Source organism: Xyrauchen texanus, chromosome 2 (assembly GCF_025860055.1).
Source record: "Xyrauchen texanus isolate HMW12.3.18 chromosome 2, RBS_HiC_50CHRs, whole genome shotgun sequence".
In the NCBI taxonomy this organism is placed as follows: domain Eukaryota; kingdom Metazoa; phylum Chordata; class Actinopteri; order Cypriniformes; family Catostomidae; genus Xyrauchen; species Xyrauchen texanus.
Genome location: NC_068277.1, coordinates 30,977,020 through 31,000,879, shown reverse-complemented (window position 1 = coordinate 31,000,879; position 23,860 = coordinate 30,977,020). Strand labels below are relative to the sequence as shown.

Here is a 23,860-nt window from a genome sequence, read left to right as displayed (position 1 = left end):
TAAATACATTATTTTGTATGAACATTTTAATGTGGCCTAAGCAGCTAAGTACTATAAACTGAATCAGAGAAACTGTTATTAACATTGGTGTAGCAGATGGCTATGTATTTAAGATTTTTTTTGTATATGTCTTGATTGAGAACTTCACTGGTTTACTTAAGAGGTAGCCACTATCTTCCTAACTTTTTGAGTAGCTGGTCAAAAAATCCCCATACTGAACAAAACAATGCACAAAATAAGACAAGAAAAGGGTAAGGAAAGCTAGCAAAGTTGGAAACTGTAATAACTTAATGACATCAGCTGCAGAGGACACCAGCGATTCTGTGTTTGTCTCGAGCGTGACAGTTGCTAAATTGAATGCTCTGGTTAGTTAGCTGGTTGGTCGTTGTCCTAACACAGAGTCAAAGATATTATTATGAATGGTTTTATTGCTCTGTCCACTGCTGCTTTTGCTTAGGTCCTTCTTCTGGTCCATGAACTCCTTTTCAAGTTTTTTAAATGTGTTTATAATTTTGTCAGTCATCTGATTGAAGCCAGCATTCCATAATTTTTTGGCATCTCCTCATGCACTCTTCCCCCCTAAAATTTATATATTCCTGAAAATGAAAATTCCCTCATCATTTACTCACACCATTCCAGATGTGTTTCCAAAATGTAACAAAAAGACCAAAATGTAACTCCATTTTCACTGTACATGTTGCCATTGCAGAATATAGGCACGATCATGATTTCAAGCTCAATTACATTTCCTAGAGCTTGACACATGTGCAGAAGGTTAGATGGCACTGTAGGAAGTGTAATCAAGCTTAAAATAATTCAAATCAAAGCCATACACATCGTAAATGGCATAAGGGTGAGTAAATTATGAAAGGATTTTCATTTTTGGGTGAACTTACTAAGTGACCAGATACTTTATGAAGCCACTGTAAATGTCTTTAATTTGTCTTTCTTTCAATGGTTTAGTGTTTTTAATGTGGTATAATAACATGACAAATAAGGTTACATATTATAGTCAATACATACTGGGAGAAATAAAAGGAAGATTAAAGAAAAGAACAAGAATGCTTAGTGAATATATAAATATCAAATACTGTATATATCTATGACTTTATCTTATATTAACTTAAATTTCAGGCTAAATACACGTATGCAACAGATGCTGCCAAAAGAGCTTAAAATGTATTTAGCCTAGATTACCTTTTTACAGGATTTCATCTGTACTTATGTTTGTGTATGTGTTTTTAAGATTGAAAGAGTGTTAAATCTCACACCCTGTAGAAAGCAGAGTGCAAATAAAATCACCACCAAGTGTGAGTACAGAGCTTAGAAATCTCTCAGGAGAGAACTTTCCTCTTTTTATGACTTTAAAATTCTGACACTGCGATCACGTTACATATTTACCTTATTTAGTCAAGTGTGCTATTTTGTTAAAGCTAAATTAGGATAATTTAGTACGATGAAGCGAAGAGATGAGGGCTGTTTTCGTCTGCACTCTCAGGAAAAGTAGGCATTTATCATTCCATTTATATCCTTCTGAAAGATCTGTGACTGAGACTGAGAAAGGTCTGTATAGAGGCCCAAGGTGAAATCATGAAAATGATTTACACAGTGAAACTTTGCAATTGGTTATTGTAGTTAAAAATGTGATGTTTATCTGAGATAGAGTCATGGGGATGCTTGACAGATGTCAAATATTAGTAAGGGGTGCGCACTTCTAAAAGTTTGGGAACCGCTGGTATAGCTCAATAGACGCCAAATAACATGTTCCAATAGCTTTTTTTCCAAACATGAAGATGTTAGGTTAAAATGTACATACAGTACATGCATGCATAAGGGAATATGTGCATTTGCACCTTATTTTGATCAACTACCAACTTTTTTCTATAAGTACAAATAAAACAATGTCTCAATTAATATGAGGTCATATTTACACTCTATGTGAGTTTTTTGCGTCGTTATATCGGAGTTATGTCTGAATTCCTTCCTCAGCAGATTATGTTTGAGAAAACTTGAAAAGCCCTAATGATTTGTCAAGCGCTGTTTCTGCTATCCTTTACACAAAATATGCCTCAAAGACTCAAATAGCCACAAAGCAATGTTTTTATAACTTATATCCTGTGTTTCTGTCAGGCATGTACATTATTCAGCAAGATGTGTGATCTGTGTGTAATAATACTGTTATAACTGTGCTCCATTTCCCAGCAATGCTTTGTGCTATTAATAAATGAAGCAGATTAGTGTGTACTGCTTAGCTTTACTTCTTTTTTTTCCCCTTTTCTCCCCAATTTGTAATGCCTCGAAGTCCTCGTGGTGGCATATTGGCGGCTTCACCCTATTCCCCGCGGCATCCATGCACAACTCAATATGTGCCCCACTGAGAGCGAGATCCACATAATCGTGACCACGAGGAGGTTATCCATGTGACTCTACCCTCCCTAGCAACCAGGCCAATTTGGTTGCTTGGGAGACCTGGCTGAAGTCACTCAGCACGCCCTGGATTCGAACTCGAGCCTCCAGGTGTGGTAGTCAGTGTCTTTACATGCTGAACTACTCATTTCATACATTCACTGTAATTGTGAATTGTATGTTGTATGATCAGGTCCACATGTGTTGAATTCACTCATAAGAGTACGAAATTGAAACCATAGGACTGCTGAAAACTTCAAAATAAAAGTCATCAATGCTTTTAATCTTGTAACTTGTTCATTTACTTTGAACATGTGTTCTCCTTTGCGGGGCCCTCCCAGGCACGTCGGGTCACTAGGTGGCCACCTGTTTCGCTAGTAGGACTGGCCGGCCCTGGATCTGTGACTATTCTATCTGGCCAAGTGTCTCCTGATAAAAATGTCATAGTTTAACACTTATGCTGTGCTAATACAGGTTTTACTCATCCACTGTCTCCTCTGTCTGCTCCTCTCTGTCTCTATCCATTCATTATGTTACATGTGTTAGGTGACTCACACACTACAATGTAATCTGATCGAAGTGATGTGGTTGGTGACTCACTCAGTACACACTGTTTTTCACACCAGCTACATTCTAGTGCTTTAATCACTGGATAACCATCTCTCCACCTTGAACAATAAAATCACACAAATGTGCACAAATGCTCATAGCACTTTGGTGTACTGTCTGTCACTCATTCTTTCACTGAGAGACTGGACTAATCTTTGAAACCAAGCAGCACTTTCTGGCCAATTATTTCAGCATACAGCAGTCTGGATCAACCATATAACTGTCACTCAAGGACTACTGGGCAGAAGAACTGCAGAGGGTAAGGTAGTGTGAGAGACAGTGATAAACAGAAGAAAATAATCTGAAGGAGAAACAGACAGGTAGGCAGTCAGACAGAAGAAGAAATGTAAAATTGATCAAAGTGTCTGTCATGCTACTTTCTGCATACTGGCAGCCCTCCCATTAAACAGTGCTCTCTGGATGGAATCAACATAAGATTGTTTTTACACCTTCCCACAATTTGTCCAACATGCCCATTCCATGTGTTCATTGACCTGTGTTATGAATATTTATGTATGCCTCACTGCCCAGTAAATAATTGGTCTTTCTTTATCTATTCATTTCTGTTCACATTGACTTAATTGTCATTAGGTGTCCTAATATGACTAATATTAGTCTGGTCCTAAAAGAGTTCCCGACGTGGTCTTCTGCTGTTGTAGCCCATCCGCCTCAAGGTTCTTAGTGTTGTGCATTCTGAGATAATATTCTGCTCACTACAACTGTACACAGTGGTAATCCGAGTTACTATAGCCTTTCTGTCAGCTCGAACCAGTCTGATTATTCTCCGTCCTGACCTCTCTCATCAACAAGGCATTTCTGTCCACAGAACTGCCACTCACTGAATGTTTCCTGACCCGTATCGTGATTTTATGCATTGCACTGCTGCCACACGATTGGCTGATTATATAATCACATGAATATGTAGGTGTACAGGTGTTCTTAATAAAGTGCATTAAAAAAATATATTTCTGTAAGTCTGTGTATATGATGAGTCATCATAAACTGAGACATTTACACCTGTTTCCCCAGCTATTGCACTCAAGAGATTCAGCTTTCCCCAGCCTCCTTGAACAAATCAAGGTCACACAGCAAGCTCTATTAGAACTCACACACTTGCCTGCATTTACACACACAAAGCAAGAAAGGTTTTCCAATACCCAGTAATTACAATTTGAATGTGCGTGTATGTGTCTGTGAAACCAGTGTGATATTCATGCAGCAGAAGAATACCTCCTCCATTTACCCCCTACCTTAATGTTACTATTCTGAAGCGTGAGAATTTGACGCACATTCTGACGTAGTCATCACTGAAGTATTTTCCCTACTCACCACCCCCATCATCTGAACCAATGATCTTCAGCTTCAGTCGTTCCAGGCCACATTTTTCTTCCGATGTACTGTCCCATCAGGTACTGCCAACATTGTGGGGACAAGATAAATTTGTCCCCACAAGAATAATAAAATCTGAATTCGGTTACACTGGAAGGGACTAGCCAATGATCAGTGTTATACTAAATAATGTCTTAATAATGTCTCTAAAATGAAAAAAATGTCCCCCTTTGTCAACTGGCTCTGAAACTCACCAACCCACTAACAAACACCAGTTTCAGACCAGCACTGCTGAACAAAACCAAATCAGAATAAACCAAATAATAAAAGGAATCAAAAATTCATAATTGGACCATAGGGAAAATGAAAGTAAAAACCAAAGTAAACTGGAATGTTATCGGCCCTAAACAGAATGTATAATCTGGCAGAATATCTCCACACTGTTAGAGATACAAAGCAGTGATGGATCCTCACCAAATACAGGCTCTGTGATCACAGTCTGGCCATAGAAAAAGGCAGACACAGACAAAGATGTCTTCCAAAGGAAGAACGAGTCTGTGCTCACTGTGACACGGGTGATGTGGAGACAGAGCAACACTTTCTCCTTCACAGTGAGAAATGTACAGAGGTGAGAGAGAAATACTTTGACAAACTCTCAAACCTCATGCCACAGTTTTCCAGTTTGGCAGAAACAGATCAAATGCAGGTGTTACCGGGGGAGGACAATCATGCATTAGATGTAGCAAAATACATATTTGAGCTGCACACCCTCAGAAACCAATTACTGCCTTAATGTACTTAGTTCACAGTATTTTTTACATTTGTTTATGATGTCTTGTGAAATACTTATTCTATTTTAAAATGTATAGTGTATATTGTTATTATAGTTTTTATTTTATTTTATTAATTACCTGGCACCTTATTTTAATTATATATATTTTTTTGTTTGTTACAGTTTAAATCTTTTTTCTTTTTTACAGTTTTGTCTTGTCATGTGTTTTGTGTATTAATGCTTTGGCAATATTGTATTTAAACACAATCATGCTAGTAAAGTACTTTCAAATTGAAAATTGAGTCAGAGAGAGTCCACTTGTGTTGTATTCTGTATGAAAAGCTGTATGCTCATACAAAACAGAATGTCCGTCTGGTGGCCTTGGCTCACTCTCTCTCTCTCCATCTCATTCTCTATCTCTTTGTCATGTGTCATTTCTCTCTAAAACCTTTAGAGAGGAGAGAAGGTTTCCATAGAGACAGAGATGCTTATAGTAGCAAAAAAGAAATGTGGCTGTCATGGAGTATTTCAGAAACTAGGGAACAAATCAATGAATTATTGAGAATGCGCTACAAAGAACATTCAAGTGTGTGTGAGAGAGGTGAAAGTGTGCAGGAAATCAGAGCAGGGTTAAAAACTGACAGACATAGAAAGGTATTCTGATTATATCAGCAATAATTACTTGAAGTCATCTGTTTAGTTCAACTTGTCTGTTTGTTAAGTAAAACTGTTCCAGTGTTTGTTACAGACCTAATGATGGGGAGGCCAGACTGAAAACTGATAATGCACTGATTGCCAATTCTCCATTATGTGATAATTGTATTACAGCTACACTTGATCCCATCACTGCTCACAAATAATCTTATTATTGTACACACACAAACACAAAGAGAGAGAGAGAGAGAGAGAGAGAGAGAGAGAGAGAGAGAGAGAGAGAGAGAGAGAGAGAGAGAGAGAGAGAGTGATAACAGCACAATTGGATGTTGCATCAGGACCACAGGGATCACAAAAATGTGTTAGTGCAGATCTTTCTGCCACAAAATAAAATAAAATTAGATTTCACATATCATCAGTACATTGACTGTTATCACGCTGCTGAGAAGATTATACATTTGATTATCATGAATATAGATTTGCTTCAGTCAGCCTGTCATTTACCCTTACACCCAGAGTAACACAGGAATACGACAGAATAGCCCCACCTAGTGACGACTTTAAATCCTGTGAGGCTTCCCTTAAATATGTTCATTTAAAATGATTTCTTGAGAAAAAGTCAGCTTTATAAAGAACATTAAACACATACACTCAATTTATCCATACAGTCTCTCACCCTTAACAGGGATGACATGATAGAACTATCTCAAAAACTGAATTCAGGTGGCAAACATGTCAAATAAACGCTTTCCAAACCCTGTGAGAACCAAATGACAGCTAACGTCATATTTTACAAATGTAACTCTATTAACTTCGTGTCATGTCCTATATACAGCAGTGTTCAGACTGCTCAATCTGACAGTTGCTGTAATTACTCTGCAGTCTCACCCTCAGGCCACCAACCCTGGTGATGAGTTGACACTTTATAAACAATGACTGCTACACTCACTCCTCACATGTGAAGTGTTTGCAGGCAATACTATAATTAAACATGTGCCTTTTCAGGTAAATTATAGTATGGAGCAAGTTAGTAAGTACCCTGCGCTTTGTATTTGGCGCAACGTGGTTCCTTGACCTAAAGACTATTAGGAAAAAATGTATTGAAGGAAACTTATTAAATTATGGTATCATTAACATTAACATTGAGAGCTTAACAAGATATCGAGCAGAAATAAGTACTGTAATGCTGTGGGACAAAGAACTCCAATTAGTGAAGGACCCATCTGATGCTGAACGGGTCCTACAAAACCCCAGGGACCAATTTGGACAAGCACGTGCCTGGTGTTCGCGTGCCTATCGAAACACCAGGCGCGTTCCCTGGTTGCCCAGGAAACGCTCAATTTCGCCATCTGTCACGCCGGTCCTGCACAGTGATCCCTGTCGTGTAGCTACGACACGGTCTAATTTTTTCCTATCTCTAAATGAAGGAGAACTCAGATTTATTATTTACTCGTCATAAACAACCGAATGGGCGGGGAAACCAGACATATCCGCCCACTCAATGCATGCAGACGTTTTGACACGCCCCTTTCGGCCTATCACGGCTACCCCTCTGGATCGTCAAATATTACATTCTTTTAAAAGTTCTGATAGAATAATAGTTATTTTTCAAATTGTTTAGACATTCTGAATGAATGGAATTATGTATGTGTGATCTCTGATAGCACACATACATCAAACTGACGTCTATGTGATGTGTGTGTGTTTAAATCTGGAAGACTGTATGTCTATAAATATGTCTCTAATGTCAATAAGACCTTTAGCATATGTCTTTGAGATGTTTATGATTTAGAATGTTTGTAAATGAGATATTTTTTAAGATGTTTAGCAGATGTAAGCTTGTGATTGTGATGCGTTCCAGATCTAAAACAGACATCTTGTAGATGTACGTGTGCTATTTGGGATGTGAAATTAAAACATATTTGCCCTATCACTATTTCTAAAACAGACATACTGATACAAATGAAAGGGGTCATGAAATGCTCTTTAAAAAAAAATAAAATCGTTTTATTATCTTCCCAGGTCCACTGTTAATGTTAGTAGTTTTTTCTTTTTGCATTAAAACAGTCACAATTTAGAAATATATGACAATTTTCCTCCCTTTCTCTGGCACTCCGTCTGAAACGCTGTTTTGTCTTGAACGTAAACACTGTTCTGATTGGCTAACAATGTGCAGCCCCTCGAATCAGCCATATTTGAAACTCAATCTGAAGAGATATACAGCATGTAATTCACAGTGATATACACTGAAGGCACACCCACATCCAGTTTCCAGAATCATCGTGCACTGAAATGCACATAGCCTGAAACACATCTAAATGTCAAAGACGTCCATCCAGCACATGTTTTCATACACCTAAAATTAAAAATAGTGCAGATGGGTGAAAGAACATGTCCATGATGTGTTTGTGTAAAAAAATAACAAGAGGCAGCAGCTGAATGACAGAGAATGTCTTCTCCTCTTCAGAGTTGTAACTTGACACTACGTCCTTTAAAAGAGGGCCGGGATATGTATCAAGCAGTCAAAGACGTCTGTCTTTGAATGTTTAAATTAAAAAATAATTAAAAACAGTACAGATTGATCTCCTTTGGTGTTCAGGAATAGTTAGGACACAGGCGGCCTTGTTTGTCCTTCTCTCTCAGTTTACGAACTGAAGCATCAGTGGGCGGGGCCAAGGGTGCATTGATGTAGAAGTAGGCGTTAATGTTTTTGAGCTGTAGAGGTGGTCATGAATTAATGTACACCTAGTGACGTAGGGTTGTCTGAGTTTTAGAAAATGAGGAGTTTTTGCAGCTTGGTTTCAATAAATGCTTTTATTACATTGTGGAATCTTTTAGTTCTGAAATTTACAGTATGTTTTTCTAGTAGAAAGACCTCTTATATGTGAAAATATTAGGGAAATGTTGATTCCTCATGACATGTCCCCTTTTAAAGGTGCTGTTAGTGATTTTAGCCATTCTGGAACTTCCACAGGCTGAGCCATTAAATTAGACACACAAGTCCACTGTTTTTAAAACATAGACCTCCAGAGATAGTGTTGACACCATCAACTTGCATCTTCACAGAATTGTTAAACACAACAGTACCAAAATTGCACCCTCAGCTGACAACTATTTTCAATCTGAAGATGACATTGACATTAAATCTGAATGTTCAGCTTCAATACACTATGAGAACATGCGGTATGATTGACAGACAGAAAGAACATCTAAGTCTTCTGATTGGCTGATCAAAGAATGTGATGCTTAGTCCTGCAAAAGATGAGATTTAATCAAGGAAAACTGAACAGAACTCGCAAATATACTCATCCAAAATACAGTGAGGAAAATAAGTATTTGAACACCCTGCTATTTTGCAAGTTCTCCCACTTAGAAATCATGGAGGGGTCTGAAATTGTCATCGTAGGTGCATGTCCACTGTGAGAGACATAATCTAAAAAAAAAAATCCAGAAATCACAATGTATGATTCTTTAACTATTTATTTGTATGATACAGCTGCAAATAAGTATTTGAACACCTGTCTATCAGCTAGAATTCTGACCCTCAAAGACCTGTTAGTCTGCCTTTAAAATGTCCACCTCCACTCCATTTATTATCCTAAATTAGATGCACCTGTTTGAGGTCGTTAGCTGCATAAAGACACCTGTCCACCCCATATAATCAGTAAGAATCTAACTACTAACATGGCCAAGACCAAAGAGCTGTCCAAAGACACTAGAGACAAAATTGTACACCTCCACAAGGCTGGAAAGGGCTACAGGGAAATCGCCAAGCAGCTTGGTGAAAAAAGGTCCACTGTTGGAGCAATCATTAGAAAATGGAAGAAGCTAAACATGACTGTCAGTCTCCCTCGGACTGGGGCTCCGTGCAAGATCTCACCTCGTGGGGTCTCAATGATCCTAAGAAAGGTGAGAAATCAGCCCAGAACTACACGGGAGGAGCTGGTCAATGACCTGAAAAGAGCTGGGACCACCGTTTCCAAGGTTACTGTTGGTAATACACTAAGACGTCACGGTTTGAAATCATGCATGGCACGGAAGGTTCCCCTGCTTAAATCAGCACATGTCAAGGCCCGTCTTAAGTTTGCCAATGACCATTTGGATGATCCAGAGGAGTCATGGGAGAAAGTCATGTGGTCAGATGAGACCTTTTGGTCATAATTCCACTAACCGTGTTTGGAGGAAGAAGAATGATGAGTACCATCCCAAGAACACCATCCCTACTGTGAAGCATGGGGGTGGTAGCATCATGCTTTGGAGGTGTTTTTCTGCACATGGGACAGGGCGACTGCACTGTATTAAGGAGAGGATGACCGGGGCCATGTATTGCGAGATTTTGGGGAACAACCTCCTTCCCTCAGTTAGAGCATTGAAGATGGGTCGAGGCTGGGGCTTCCAACATGACAATGACCCGAAGCACACAGCCAGGATAACCAAGGAGTGGCTCTGTAAGAAGCATATCAAGGTTCTGACGTGGCCTAGCCAGTCTCCAGACCTAAACCCAATAGAGAATCTTTGGAGGGAGCTCAAACTCCGTGTTTCTCAGCGACAGCCCAGAAACCTGACTGATCTAGAGAAGATCTGTGTGGAGGAGTGGGCCAAAATCCCTCCTGCAGTGTGTGCAAACCTGGTGAAAAACTACAGGAAACGTTTGACCTCTGTAATTGCAAACAAAGGCTACTGTACCAAATATTAACATTGATTTTCTCAGGTGTTCAAATACTTATTTGCAGCTGTATCATACAAATAAATAGTTAAAAAATCATACATTGTGATTTCTGGATTTTTTTTTAAGATTATGTCTCTCACAGTGGACATGCACCTACGATGACAATTTCAGACCCCTCCATGATTTCTAAGTGGGAGAACTTGCAAAATAGCAGGGTGTTCAAATACTTATTTTCCTCACTGTATGTAGCCTGATTCACATTTTCAACGTAGCCAGTGAATGATTGTCATCTGACGAATGAGTGATAGTAGCGCCATCTGCAGGTTAAAGTAATTCTGTGTTCGTGTAGGCTACAGATAAGAAAAAACATGTTATTTTAACTGAATGACATTTATGAAACTTTTGGACAGTCGGGTTTTCTGTGAACAAAAAATTAGAACAACCCAAGTTATCAAACATATAAAATTAAATAGCTACTGTACGTTCAGTAAAATGTCACGAGGTCACGAATCCTATGCAAAATTAGGCTAACAAACAAACAATGGAGGAAGTTTATATCTTCTTATCTGACAGATATATCATAGCCCGTATGCAAACTCAAACCACTGAACTTACCTTTCCGCCTAAAATGACATCGGATACTTTTACAAGTAATTATTTTAAATAAATATCGATGATTAACAAGTTATGCTGTACAGTTCTTTAACCGTTTTTGTTTCATATAATGAGCAGGCCCAATAATGACACTGAAGATATTAATTCAACCTATATTCAACATTAACCTTAATTCAATATGTAAATTAAACTGAACTTGCTGCTGTGTAGCCTGCTCTCTTTGTTGACGTAGCTAACATAGACATTTAACATAGACATTAAAAGTCTTTGGCTCGCAATGCATCTAATTATTTTATTGGTCGTTCTTCGTATTTTGTGTTAATTTTATTTAAAAATTAAACGAAAATCCAACGGACCTTGCAAGTTTTACATTTGTATTTATTTTTTGAAAGGTTTGTGGGTTATCTCTGTGGCAGCGCCACAATTATAGGCCTACGTGATCACAGTGTTTGCTGTTCAACAAGTCCCTGATTCACAGTGAATTTGCAAGCCAGTTTGAACATGTAATTTGATACCTGGAGTGTGTTTGGAGGCGAGAGCGAAAGTTTTGAGTACATTGCTGGCTGATACTGCATAGCAGAGGAGATCTGAGAGGTAAGTCTCTTTTAAACCAATAAGCTACATCAATACAGACGGTCTATAATAATAAATAAATCAATACAATTTGCCGTTAATATCCTATTCATTAATTTGTAAAGCCGTTGGTTGATTTATTTCTTCTTCTGTATGATGGTTGTTTTGAAAGAAGATATAGGATAGACCGAGTACAGTTGTAACACTGTAAATATTTCCCAACGAATGCAAGTTTGAACTGTCATTATCAGTGTGCACATTCACATTAGCATCCACTTCCTCTGTGGAAACATTTGAAGAACATAGTGCACCCTGATGAGAAATGATTAGATATTTTTTTTGGGGGGATGTAAGGTCACAGAGAAAATGAGAGGGGATGGACAGTTGAAACACTGTCACAACTGTACCCCGTACCAGTCCCAAAAGAAGCATGGTAACAAATGCTCTTTCTAGACTTTTATTAGCATTTCTTCAGGAAGAAAGCTTAGATAAGAAAGCCATATACTATATTGCACATGGGTATAGATAGAACGAACGGACGAACATTATGCAGAGAAAATTAACAGGCTAAGTAATTAGTCCAAAAATGTGATTGTAAATGTGTTTTTGTTTGTTTGCATGTGTGTTACATGCCACAGGATGCCTCGTATCGGGGTTAGGAAACCATGAGGGTATTTCCAGTTAATGTGATAGAACTGATATATATGCAAGGAATATTTGAAAACAATCATGGAGTATAAAATATGTCAGTAAATTTCACTTATGTTAGGTATAATACTTTATTTAGAACAGTACAACTGTCCTGGGCCAGTGTTACAACAGCACCCTGCATGAGGACAGTTCAAAACCATAGCCTATTTAAATCTAGATTTTCATCTATAGGTATTCACTGGGATTCTATCTAATTGCCATGAGACGTTATAGTTGGAGGAATGTCCATACTTTATTTTGTCAGTTTGTAGTTGGTGTGAGGTCTGCCTTCAGAAGATACTGAATTCAGAGAAGGTTTTGGTTGAAGAACTTGGCCTCCATTAAAGGGATAGTTCACCCAGAAATGAAAACTCTCATCATTTTCTCACCCTCATGTAATCCCAGATGTGTGTGATTTCTGCTGAACAGAAATAATGATTTCTAAGAATATCTCAGCCCTGTAGGTTCTCACAGTACAGATGAATGATGACCAAAACTTTGAAGCTCCAAAGAGCTCATAATGGCAGCATAAATGTAATCCATAAGACTCCAGTAGTTTATTTATCCAGTGGTGATTCTCCTCCCTGTCCGGTAAATGGCGATATGCACGATTAATCGCCAAAAACAAAAGAGTTTTGCTGTTAAAGCATTGTTCAGTACTGAAGACTAGGACAAGAAGCTATGTAAGAAGAGGGCAAGATAAACAATTCTTACTTAAGTTGTCCTTAAGGTAAAGACAAATGTGACAGAGGTAAAACTAATGCAAAAAAATAAAACAAATAAAAATGTGTATTTTATTGTATGCGGTGGCTCAACTGGCCACCGGCTCTCTATCATATTTGTTGTACAGATGATGTGTAGTGCTACGCATGCCATTTAAATAAACTCTGAATACTGTTGCTTTTATGCACTGATGTACTCCAAAAAGCTGTGGTGTATCTAGTGAATTAGTTGCCTTGCATATCCCTCAACTTTTATTGGATTTTTTTTACACTAGAATTACACTGTAAAAAATTACTGTAAATTCCTACAGCAATCTACTGTGATTCTTAAATACAGTAGTTTGCTGTTAAAAATGTTGCATTCTGGGAGATCAAGAGCAGACTCACTGGGAAGTGACTAGTTTTACAGTAAATAACTGTTCTATTAAAGGCATTAGGGGAAATCGATGATATCTCATGCTATAGTGACATATATATATATCATGATGCTTCTGACCAACTCCTCTGTTCTTTATCATCTCACATCAGCCTTCACTTGTCTGTCTAATGAGAAGTCAAATACAAAAAAATCATCCTTTGAATCAATGTACATATTAAATGAACAGTTTTGCCAAGACTGAAAAGTGTATTTTTATGATAAAAACAAAAAAATAACAACAACCTACACACAGTAAAATGACAGCATAGCACTGCATTGTGGGTTATAATGGTGACATACCCATAAGCCTTTGCGCTTGAATAAGTATGCATGCTTTGGAAATGCATTGGGGCTACAAAAATTAAAAACAAACAAAAAACATGTACAAAAGTTTTTATTCAGACTTAATAGAAGTCTTAGTTTAATTAGTGTTGTTGTTTTGTTATCAATAGTTGTTTTTTTTTTTTTAAGTCACCATTATGGTGATTAGTGTTCTCTTGATATGGCACCTTGGACCTTCTTTCTTAATAAATTATGTTCTTCCAGCCAGTCAATTTGTGTTTAAGTAAAACACGAGATTATGCACTGTGCTAGTAGGTCAGACTGAATATCTGATCCTACCTCATAAAAGGCTCTAAACTTGTCAATAGTTATGCATTATACATAAAAAAATAAAAGCAAAAACAGTAAAGGATATTTCAGCAAAATTATATCAGCAAACTGAGTGTTTTATGTTTTTGATTAACTAACAGAATATCAGAAGTTGATAACAAGACACACACAGCTATCAAGTCTCGGCATACAAAACGCAACAATGGTGATAATTAACAATCATACTTTTACATAAAAAAGTAAAAGCTGAACATTAAAATACAAGTTTCTTAGTCTGCAACAAAAACAACATCAAAATAAACCAGCAAATATTAAAACATCTAAGTAAATTCTTCATGCCGCAGTGCATGCTGGGAACATAGCTGTTAATTTCAACAACAGTAGACAGTAAGTAATTTAACAGCAATATGCAGCTAAATTGCAGTTGTATATTGTAGCTGTCAAAAACAGTAACTTGCTGTTAATTTCATGAACGGTAACAAACCGTATTTTTACAGTATAATGCTGGCAACCACAGCTGCCAGTAGTTTACTGTTTTTTTACAGGATTATTTTTTTACAGTGTACATAAGAGAGCAAGTAGTCTACATTTTGCCTGTCAACACAGTATTATGTATGATAAATGTGAAGCCCTTTCTTTTCTTCAGACTACCTTGCTATCAGAAATGTGATTTATTGTGCTGGATGTACCCCGAAGCTCACATTTACTCTGGTATGACAGTTGAATAAATTGTGGTTTGTATGTGTTATAGCTTGTTTGCTTAGAGAGAATTCATGAAGTTATTAACCACAGAATGTGAGTGGATGACACAATTGCAGCCTGTAAAATGAAAATGATTTCTCTTCTTGATGAAGAGCTTGCACGAAAATGTCATGTAGGGATGGCATGGGTCTAGGTCTTTATCTGTGTGAGTTGCCTTGTGTCAGTGTGTATCAATGAATATTCACACCTAACTGTGAGCAGAGAATTGGAGCATAAGTCTGTGTGTGTGTGGTTGTGTGTGTGTTTTAGATTTATGTGCATCTTTGTGTGTGTATATATTTGTGAACATAAAGCCTTTTTTTTTTGTCTGTGGGTTTGGTTGAAGACCTCTTCCTCCCCTCTTGTTTGAGTATGGTTCGGTTGCAAAGTAAGTGAGAATGTGGCACCTGTGTGCTGTAATCCTTTTGTGTGGGCTTCCCATGCCCCATCAGTTAAAGAGGCTCAGCCTTCACCATTGACCCACATGAGAGAGAGAGAGAGAGTTCAAGTCATGTCTACTTCTTTAATCTTCTGTCCTATCAATCCTTTTCATCCTGTCTAACGCTCAACACTCGCACTGTTCTTCTGATTTGTATTATTATTTTCAGTTACACTTTTTTTGTTGTGCTTTATAATAACATTGATGGGCAGATCTGTGATGAGCTCTTTGTTTGTCATATACTGTATATACCTGCCTTCTGATTTAAAGCTTTTTCCGGTTGTATGTTTGAACAATAAGTGTGGAATTGTGGTGTGCTTCAAAGCCCTGGAAATGATGTAGATATATCAGCATTTTTAATGGCCCTTATAATCCCAGTCACCTTTGTCTGGTCTGTTTACTCTTGGGTGATATGTAATTGTTGCCCCATCGTCTCTTGTATAAAACAAATACAAAGTGTGTACTTACATGGAACGCTAGCCTCAGTCACCATTACATGCATGCGATGAAAGTAAATTGTGACTGAGGCTGTCATTGCCCAACATCCTCTTTTTGTGTTCCACAGAGGAAAGAAAGTCATATGGGTTGGGAATGACCAATAAAGTCTCATGTAAATTCAATTAATGTTTACATTATGGGATGGTGAAATTAAGATAATGTACAACTTGGCTGTACAACTTGGCAACTTGGTACAACTTTTTTTTCCCATATAGACCAATCTATCAACAAATAGAATTATAATTGATACAATACAGCCATCATATTATATACATATTAAATATTTATCTATGCAATACAAGTTACTGATTTATGTCAATAACCAATAATATGCTTCCCTCTTCTCCAAACCTGATAATTTTCCTATTAAAATCATGGTTTGGGTAAGTGGTTGCACTTTATGTTTAGGTTAAGATTTGGGTTTGGTTAAACTCTAAATACTAATAGTTATCTTTAATTAATAATAAAAAAAAGCTTAATTTTTGACTATTCTTGCTAGTTTTAATTAAGTTACCATTACTCTCAAAACTCAAAAATTGTCATTAATAAAACAATTTAAGTGGTCTTAATTAAACAGTACTTGAAATGTCACATTTTGGAATCATAAATCAATGAAATTAAAATACCTTTGGCTTCGAGTACTACTAATTCAAAATGATCAAACTCAAAATTGCGGCTGTGTGGAATACATATAAGCCCTTACGCTTGAATAAATGATGTAAGTTTGGTTAAAACAACAGAACTTATGTAGAAAAATAATAATTATTTAAAAATGTATATAGTTTTTATTCTTATGAATATTGCTGTTGTTTTGTTGTCGCTGGTTGATAGTTGTGATTTGTGTAAAGTCCCCATGAGTGTGTAAAGGGATTAATGGAAAGGAGGACAGCTGCCCTTTAATCTCTCTCTGTCCCACTGCAGTCTCCAGTCGGCCTTTATCCCTCTCTGAGGCTTGATTAGCCTGATTAGGGGCTGGTGTGTAGCATCACCCACCCTCCCACATTCATCCCTTGTTCTCTCAGGCCGGGGAGCCCCCGGCATGATGTACACCCCCTTCCCCTGGGGAGGGGTGTGCTTTCTGCCCCGTCTGCCGGCAGGTCATCCCAGTCTACCTGGATGAGGGAGGGGACAAGTGGAGGGAAACACTATAATGGCAATTGATCCAAATGAACAAAAAACATTTAAAAAAAAAAGAGAGGGAAAGGCCAACATGGAGTGGCTGTGGGAGAGAGAGAGAGAGAAAAAACCCACTTACTCTCCGGTTCGCCGATATGCTGTAGCTTGGACATCGGCCACCCCTCCATCCTCTAATGGATGACAGCCGCACCTCCCCAGACAGATCGGAGGCAGACCTCCGGTGGTTGATTGGGAGCCCCTCCTCCCCTCGTGGTCGGTGGCCGTTCCTCCGTTTCCAGGTGACCGGGCTCCTCCGTCCTCCAGCGGATTGCCACGGCTGCTCCATTGGGGTGGATGGTAGTTGCGAGGACTCTACTATGGCACATCACTCTTCCTTCCCGGGTTTTGGCACCAGTGTAAAGGGATTAATGGAAAGGATTCGTCGAGAACTGGCTTGACAATATCTAATTGTGCCCCAGTTTGTGTGTCTTATTATCCTCTTCCTCACCCACCTTCACCAGGCAAGCTCTCCACTTCTGCCCACTAAGCTCATCAACAGCTTCTGGTCTTCTAGCTTTAAGTAAATAAATGGAGGTAGACTTACATTCACCACTATTTCTCTCCGCACCTGTTTGAATTGCATGCATCTGCCCTGCAGGTGTCTACTCTCCTTCCTCTGTCTTACAAGAGTGTGGCAAATATGGGAAGCAGGAGCATGTTTCTACATGTGAAAGGCCCCTCTGATGAATGGTTGCCTGAGTAGGGGGGAAATTACAGGACAGAGCATTCTTCAGTCGCTAAGGATTGAAGTAAGGCTTATACATTAAATTCTCCCGTGAGTGAGAGTGTGTGAGATGGTATTTGTCTGTTAGTGTTTGGTATTTTGTTCTGGAGATTTCCATGCAGTCTGGCATGATACGTCTTAATGGTTTTACTGCACAGTAATTGAGTGTGTAGTCTTGGGTTTTTGTATGTCCTTGAGCACATGCCGTATATTAGTAGTTGCACTGCTAAGTCTTTCATGATCTTTTAGTTACACAGTTTGCCTTCGTCAAAACCCTACAGCTATATTGAAAATCTAACAAAAAAGTCATAGAGCAACTTGTTTCATATTCCCATCCCTCAGCACTATATTTCCTGTATCATCCTTTTGCCCGTTTCCAGCAGCATTGCATGTTTCTATTTCTCTGTTCATTGCCATGAAAACCAATCCAGCTTTAAAGAACAGGTTGGAACGTGGCATGGGGTAGATGTGCATCATTAGGTACAGTGTAAATCCAGCAGTGGCTGAGCTAAGATCAGACAGTGGACCATAAATGGAGGCATTGAGGGAACAGGCGTGCTACCATAATTCAAATGCGAAGCACATTTATATTGTCCATTGAAGACCATTCAGCCCAACAACTGCTGTATAGTGTTTATATGAAAGGTCGTCTTTTTTAGAAAGTGTTGGATTGTATCCAACAGCCGTTGAAAGACTGTGGTTTTCTTTCAACCATACATAGGTTACACAAAGGTAAAAAGAAAACAAAAAATGTCAGCCAATAGTTTTATTAGCCAAGTTCTGTAAATTTTACAACAGATTTTAGTAGTAACATAAGCATGAACTTAATAAAGTTTTCTGCTTTTTTTCTCAATCCAGCAGGCCACCGTTTGAGTCAGTATGAATGTTCCCTTCAGTCCCAGGCGTGAACCAGGACCTGACCTTTCCTGTCTGCAGCTGTACAATAAGTGGCTGGCATGTAGGCATAAGACCAGTCTGCTGCCCATGAAAGAAGATCTAGCTATTTGGCTGAACAGAATCCTTGGTAAGAAAATTAAGTATATTTATATGTGCAGTATATAAATAAAGTATATTGATACTTCTAGTTTAGAGTTTCATGATTTGAGGACCTTTAAACATTATCATCCACTAAAGGGTTCATCTTTGTATGTACCTCTATACTTCCATGTTACTTCTATTTAACATTACAGTTTTTATGTAATCAAGTTAAAAGTGTAATAAACAGACACTTAGCAGACACGTTCTTACTAAAGCAACTTTCAAAACAGTGCTCAAATCTTATTAAAAGGATACTGTAGATCTGTCAGTATTTATTCACTCTCATGTGTTCCAAACCTGTATGACTTACATTCATGGAACACAAAAGGAAATGTTAGGCATAATGTTTGGGACTGACAGCCTCAGACATCATTCACTTTCATTATATAGAAAAAAACAGCATGAACATGGACTAAAGTATGTCATAGAGCCTTGAAACAGCTTGCATGAGGTGATTAAATGATGACAGATTTTTTTTTTATTATTATATTTTGTTATAGTGGACTAACCCTTTATTGGTAATTACCAAAACAGGTAAGTGAGAATACATGATGCATGCAAAGCTAGGCCTTGTGTACAAAGTATTTGTAGATGTAAATGTCACAATTTAAGGAGTTGTTCACCCAAAAAGGAAAATTCTCTCATAATTTTCTCAACCTCATGCTATCCCAAATGTCTATGAGTTGTTTTTCTTCTGCAGTACACAAACAAAATTTTAAGAAGATTAGCTCAGCTCTGTAGGTCCATACAATGCAAGTTAATGGTGACCAAAATTTTGAAGCTCCAAAAAATCAAATCAAGGTTGCATTAAAGTAATCCATAAAACAGTCATTTAATCCATGTCTTCAGAAGCGATCTAATCAGTTTTTGGTGAGAACAGACCAAAAATATAACAACTTTTTCACTATAAATCTTGTCACTGTCAATCAGCAGTCTTCTTTTAAGACCATAATGGTTTTTAGACCATTAAACCACTGGAATGCTATGGATTACTTTTATGCTGCATTTATTTGTTTTTTGGAGCTTTATATTTTGTAACCATTAACTTGCATTGTATGAACCAACAGAGCTGAGATAATCTTCTTAAAACTTTCATTTGTGTTTTGCAGAAGAAAAACAACTCACAGACATCTGAGATGGGATGAGGTTGAGTAAATGATGAGAGTGTTCGTTTTTGGGTGAACTTTCTCTTTAAACAAATATAGCTAGGATATCTAAGATAATTTGGCCAGAATATTATCCAGGTTGCTATTTTACTAGTGCTTTCTTTAGTCCTTTGTGGCAAGTCAAGACAACAAATTCAGGGTATTGTCAGTGCAGGTGTAGAACTGAGTCTTATTGGAATAATACAAAAAAAGTAGTTAATGTGAGTTCCATGTAAGAACAACAGTAAAATAAACTTAAATATATCTTGAGGCTTTGTTTGAATTTAGCTGGAAAGTGAACTGTTCAGACAGCTAGAGTATTAGGAGTCCATTCACCAGTTAGGAACAAGGATGTAGACAACAGGACCCCTTCATTTAAAACAAAATTGGCTGATTGCAGTGGCTTAGTTGGGGTGGATATGACTTAATATATAGAGTAACACGGAGTATTTCACAGCAACCATAAATTGCCTGTGGCATGTTAACTTATGGAAACTTTTAACTCAAGCTTATTGAGCTCAATGTGTCAAGCAAAGATTTGAATTATAAAATACAGCCACCTCTGGTCTTACCATCTTATTTGCACAGTATGTAAACATTATGGCAAGCAAAAGCCAACAAAGATGGATTAGTCTATGTCTGCACAACCAATGATTAAGAATAACATGGTCTTTAGAGACAGATATTTTAAAAAGAATTCCCAAAATTCCCCTGCTCCTTGGATTAGTCGGACATGCCCTGATGAGACCGTAAAGGAGGAAATTTATTTCTCAAACATGCCCCTGCATGTCCTGGCCTTTCTATTATTTTTTTGTAAATAAGAAAGGCCTCAGTTTAGACAGCTTAGACACAGTACAAGTCAGCTAAGGGCTTAAAAAGCTCAGTGAAAGCAAAACTATGTAAAGAGGTCAAAACAACACAAACCTCTAAACCATCAGGTGCGTAGTGCTTGAATGTAGAGACACAGCATCCTGAGAATTGAGATAAGAGATACAACTGAGAGGACAGAGAAAATCAAAATATTTAGTGTTGATTTTCTTCTTTGGAATCTGATGAAGATTTTCTCTGAATGATAGGACACAAACAAGCATCTTCCATCCACATGCACTGCACATTATCACACATACACCTTTCCTCTTCGTTTTCCTGTTGATCTCATTGGAGCGGTATGGCTCTGTGGTTATGGACAGCAGGCAATCTCTTCGTTTCATTACACATTTCTCTCCCTCTCTAAGCTAATGACCAACCCCAGTCATTCTGCACATCAGAATTAGTGTGTTTGTTGTGGTTTCCCTCCTCCATCACAACCAGAATTCCTCCACCCGAGGCCCCATTCCCACTTCCCCATGATAGTAAGCTCCGGTACCACTGCTGCGTCTGAATCTGTATGTACTTAACACACAGGCTTCAGGAATGTGTCTGCACGGCCGTGAGAAGCTCAGAGTTAGTGTACTTAGAGGATTTTTTTAGGGCATCTTCAAGTTGCCTAAGGTACAGAAAGAAGCATAAATTAAGCAAAGGAGGAGAGAATTTGCAAGAGTGGTAAAACAACAACCATGAAGATTCTACTGTACTGTTTTACACTGCTCTGAACCACTAACAATATATGTATTTTACAACAATTCAGTTCATCCACTTAAGCTTATTCAGGGCCAATGGACTTTAGTCAGGGTAGATAATGTATTTTTTAAATGTTTATTTACTACAGGTATATGACTGTATGTCTATACCTCACAGCCTCGTTTTCATTGGCGAAGGTTGAACTATGCGCCAACCCAGACTAAGGGCTATATAACCTGATTTTTGTTTCAAATTGGAATTATGAAGTATTTGTAAAAATGTTTGGAACTACAAGTAAGTCCATGGAAAAAACTGAAACATCCTTGAAACAAACACTGAAAAAAATTAGTTGGATTTACTTAAAATATATACGTAGCATTTTTACATAACACTTTTAAGCAAATTCAACTTAAGGTAATTTTAAGTCAACTTAGCAGGAAAACCTTTGTTAGATATTCATAAATGTATGAGATCATTCAACTTCCTTTCCTTAAATTTAAGTCACACCAAAAGGATTTAACAAATATTTAAGACAAATGCAAGTTGTTTCAAAGTAATATTTAATCTCAAATAAACTAGAAATTCTATACATATACTTGCATTCATTCACACAGCTTATTTGAATTACCAAGGTTAATTCATCACGTTAAACAAACATACAATTAGATTGATATTTTTTTAAAACCTACAAATATACTGGTCTTCTCCTTGCATTAATCCAGATCAAAGTACTGAAATAAATACACCACAAAGACAATTCAAACATTAACCTGTTCCTTATTTTTTGAAGTATAGCAATGTGCAACATGAGCAGTATGGGAAATGTCCCAAAGATAAATGACAACAGATTACAGTTTTTTAAAAAAAGTACATTTCACAAAATTCACTGTCCAATTCCACTGCCACCCTCCTGATTAATGTATCTCCAACATTAAGGACACATTTTCTCATGAACATCCCTTGAATGTTTGATTTAGTACACGTTAAGACCAGTTGACAGCATTTGAAAAATAGAAAAATGTCTCAGCACAGTAGACTGTGCTTAAAATGCAAGTGGATGGTGATCCGACTTTTGAAGCTCCAAAGATCCCAGACAGTCAGCATAAGTGTCTTCCATACGTCTCCAACGGTTAAATTAATGTCTTCTAAAGTGATACGATCCCTTTTGGTGTGGAAAAAGATCAGTATTTAAGTACTTTTTAACTATAAACCATCAATTCAGCAGCAGATTGGGCGTTCTTGAAAGCACGTTCTGGAAAGAGTTCAGATGGTTCATGTTGGCATGTTACGGACGTAATCTCACATTTTTCTCACACATACTGCTGCTGGCCGAAAGTGACGCTTTATAGTCAAGTACTTAAATATTGATCTTTTCACACCAAAAGCGATCGTGTTGCTTTAGAAGACATTCATTTAACCAGTGGAGTCATTTGGATGACTTTAATGCTGACTGTCTGTGATTTATGAAGCTTCAAATGTCGGATCACCATCCACTTGTAATTTAAGGACCTACTGAGCAAAGATATTTTAATATTTTTCTTCAAATGTATTTTGCAGAAGAATGAAAGTCATAAACATCTGGGATGGCATGAGGGTGAGTAAATGATGAAAATGTTCATTTTTGGGTGAACTAACCCTTTAATGTAACCGTGACAGCTTTTTCTTAAAAATAAACAAGCAGGATTTGTTTTGTTAATCAATATTAGCTAAAAATGCTGTCAATTGAGACTAACATGTATTTAACCCAGAATATCCTTTTTAATATGGTACAGTTGAGTACATCCGGCCAGTGTGCAAACGATGTCCATCCAAATCAAAAAGTGACCAGTCACCCCATCTCGTGCATACACGAAAATGTGATCGGCGTACATACTGTATACTTTCCCATGCATATGTGAATCTTGATTGATGTGCACATATTTTTAAAATACTTGCACATATGCAACTCGATCGATGCACATATGCTACCTGTTAAATACTCAGGCTTATGTGCCATCGTGGTGCATGCACATACCCTTCATTTAAGAAAAACTCAAACTCACTTGCAGAGTCAACACCAAGTGCACATACAAACACCGTGCACGGATACTCATGCAAAAACTTGTTGCACTTATGTGATACACATGCAATTTGATAGTCACGCTTATGAAACACTCTTGTTCAGAAGACAAGTTCAATATTTCATAGAATTTATTTAAAGACAGACTTCAATGAAAAAGATTCCCACCATCCTCAACGAGCTTCTCAAAATGGTGTTCTCAATCGTTCTTGCATATCACGTGGTTTGTAGTAAAATACTTTAAAATTTAATTAAGGTTTGCAAACTCATAATTAGTCATTTAAAGCAAGCGTAATATAAAGCATTAATTATTCTATTTAAAATTGCATTTTAAACACCCTATAAAGATATTAAACCACTATAAATTTGACAAAAACATGTCATCATAAAATATATAATTGGCTTTGAAAA

At 37.5% G+C, this 23,860-nt stretch overlaps 1 protein-coding gene across 2 annotated transcripts in view; it reads left to right on the top strand.

The window, feature by feature from the left end:
• Window positions 1–11,563: 11,563 nt before the first annotated feature.
• Window positions 11,564–23,860, top strand: part of LOC127661098 (growth arrest-specific protein 2-like) — a 31,150-nt gene continuing 18,853 nt past the window's right edge. For both annotated transcript variants that reach the window (XM_052151673.1, XM_052151664.1), the window contains exons 1-2: window positions 11,564–11,648; window positions 18,506–18,671. In XM_052151673.1, coding sequence (XP_052007633.1) covers window positions 18,527–18,671 — 145 coding nt within the window. In that variant the 5' untranslated portion in view covers window positions 11,564–11,648; window positions 18,506–18,526. The remainder of the gene's footprint in view (window positions 11,649–18,505; window positions 18,672–23,860) is intronic.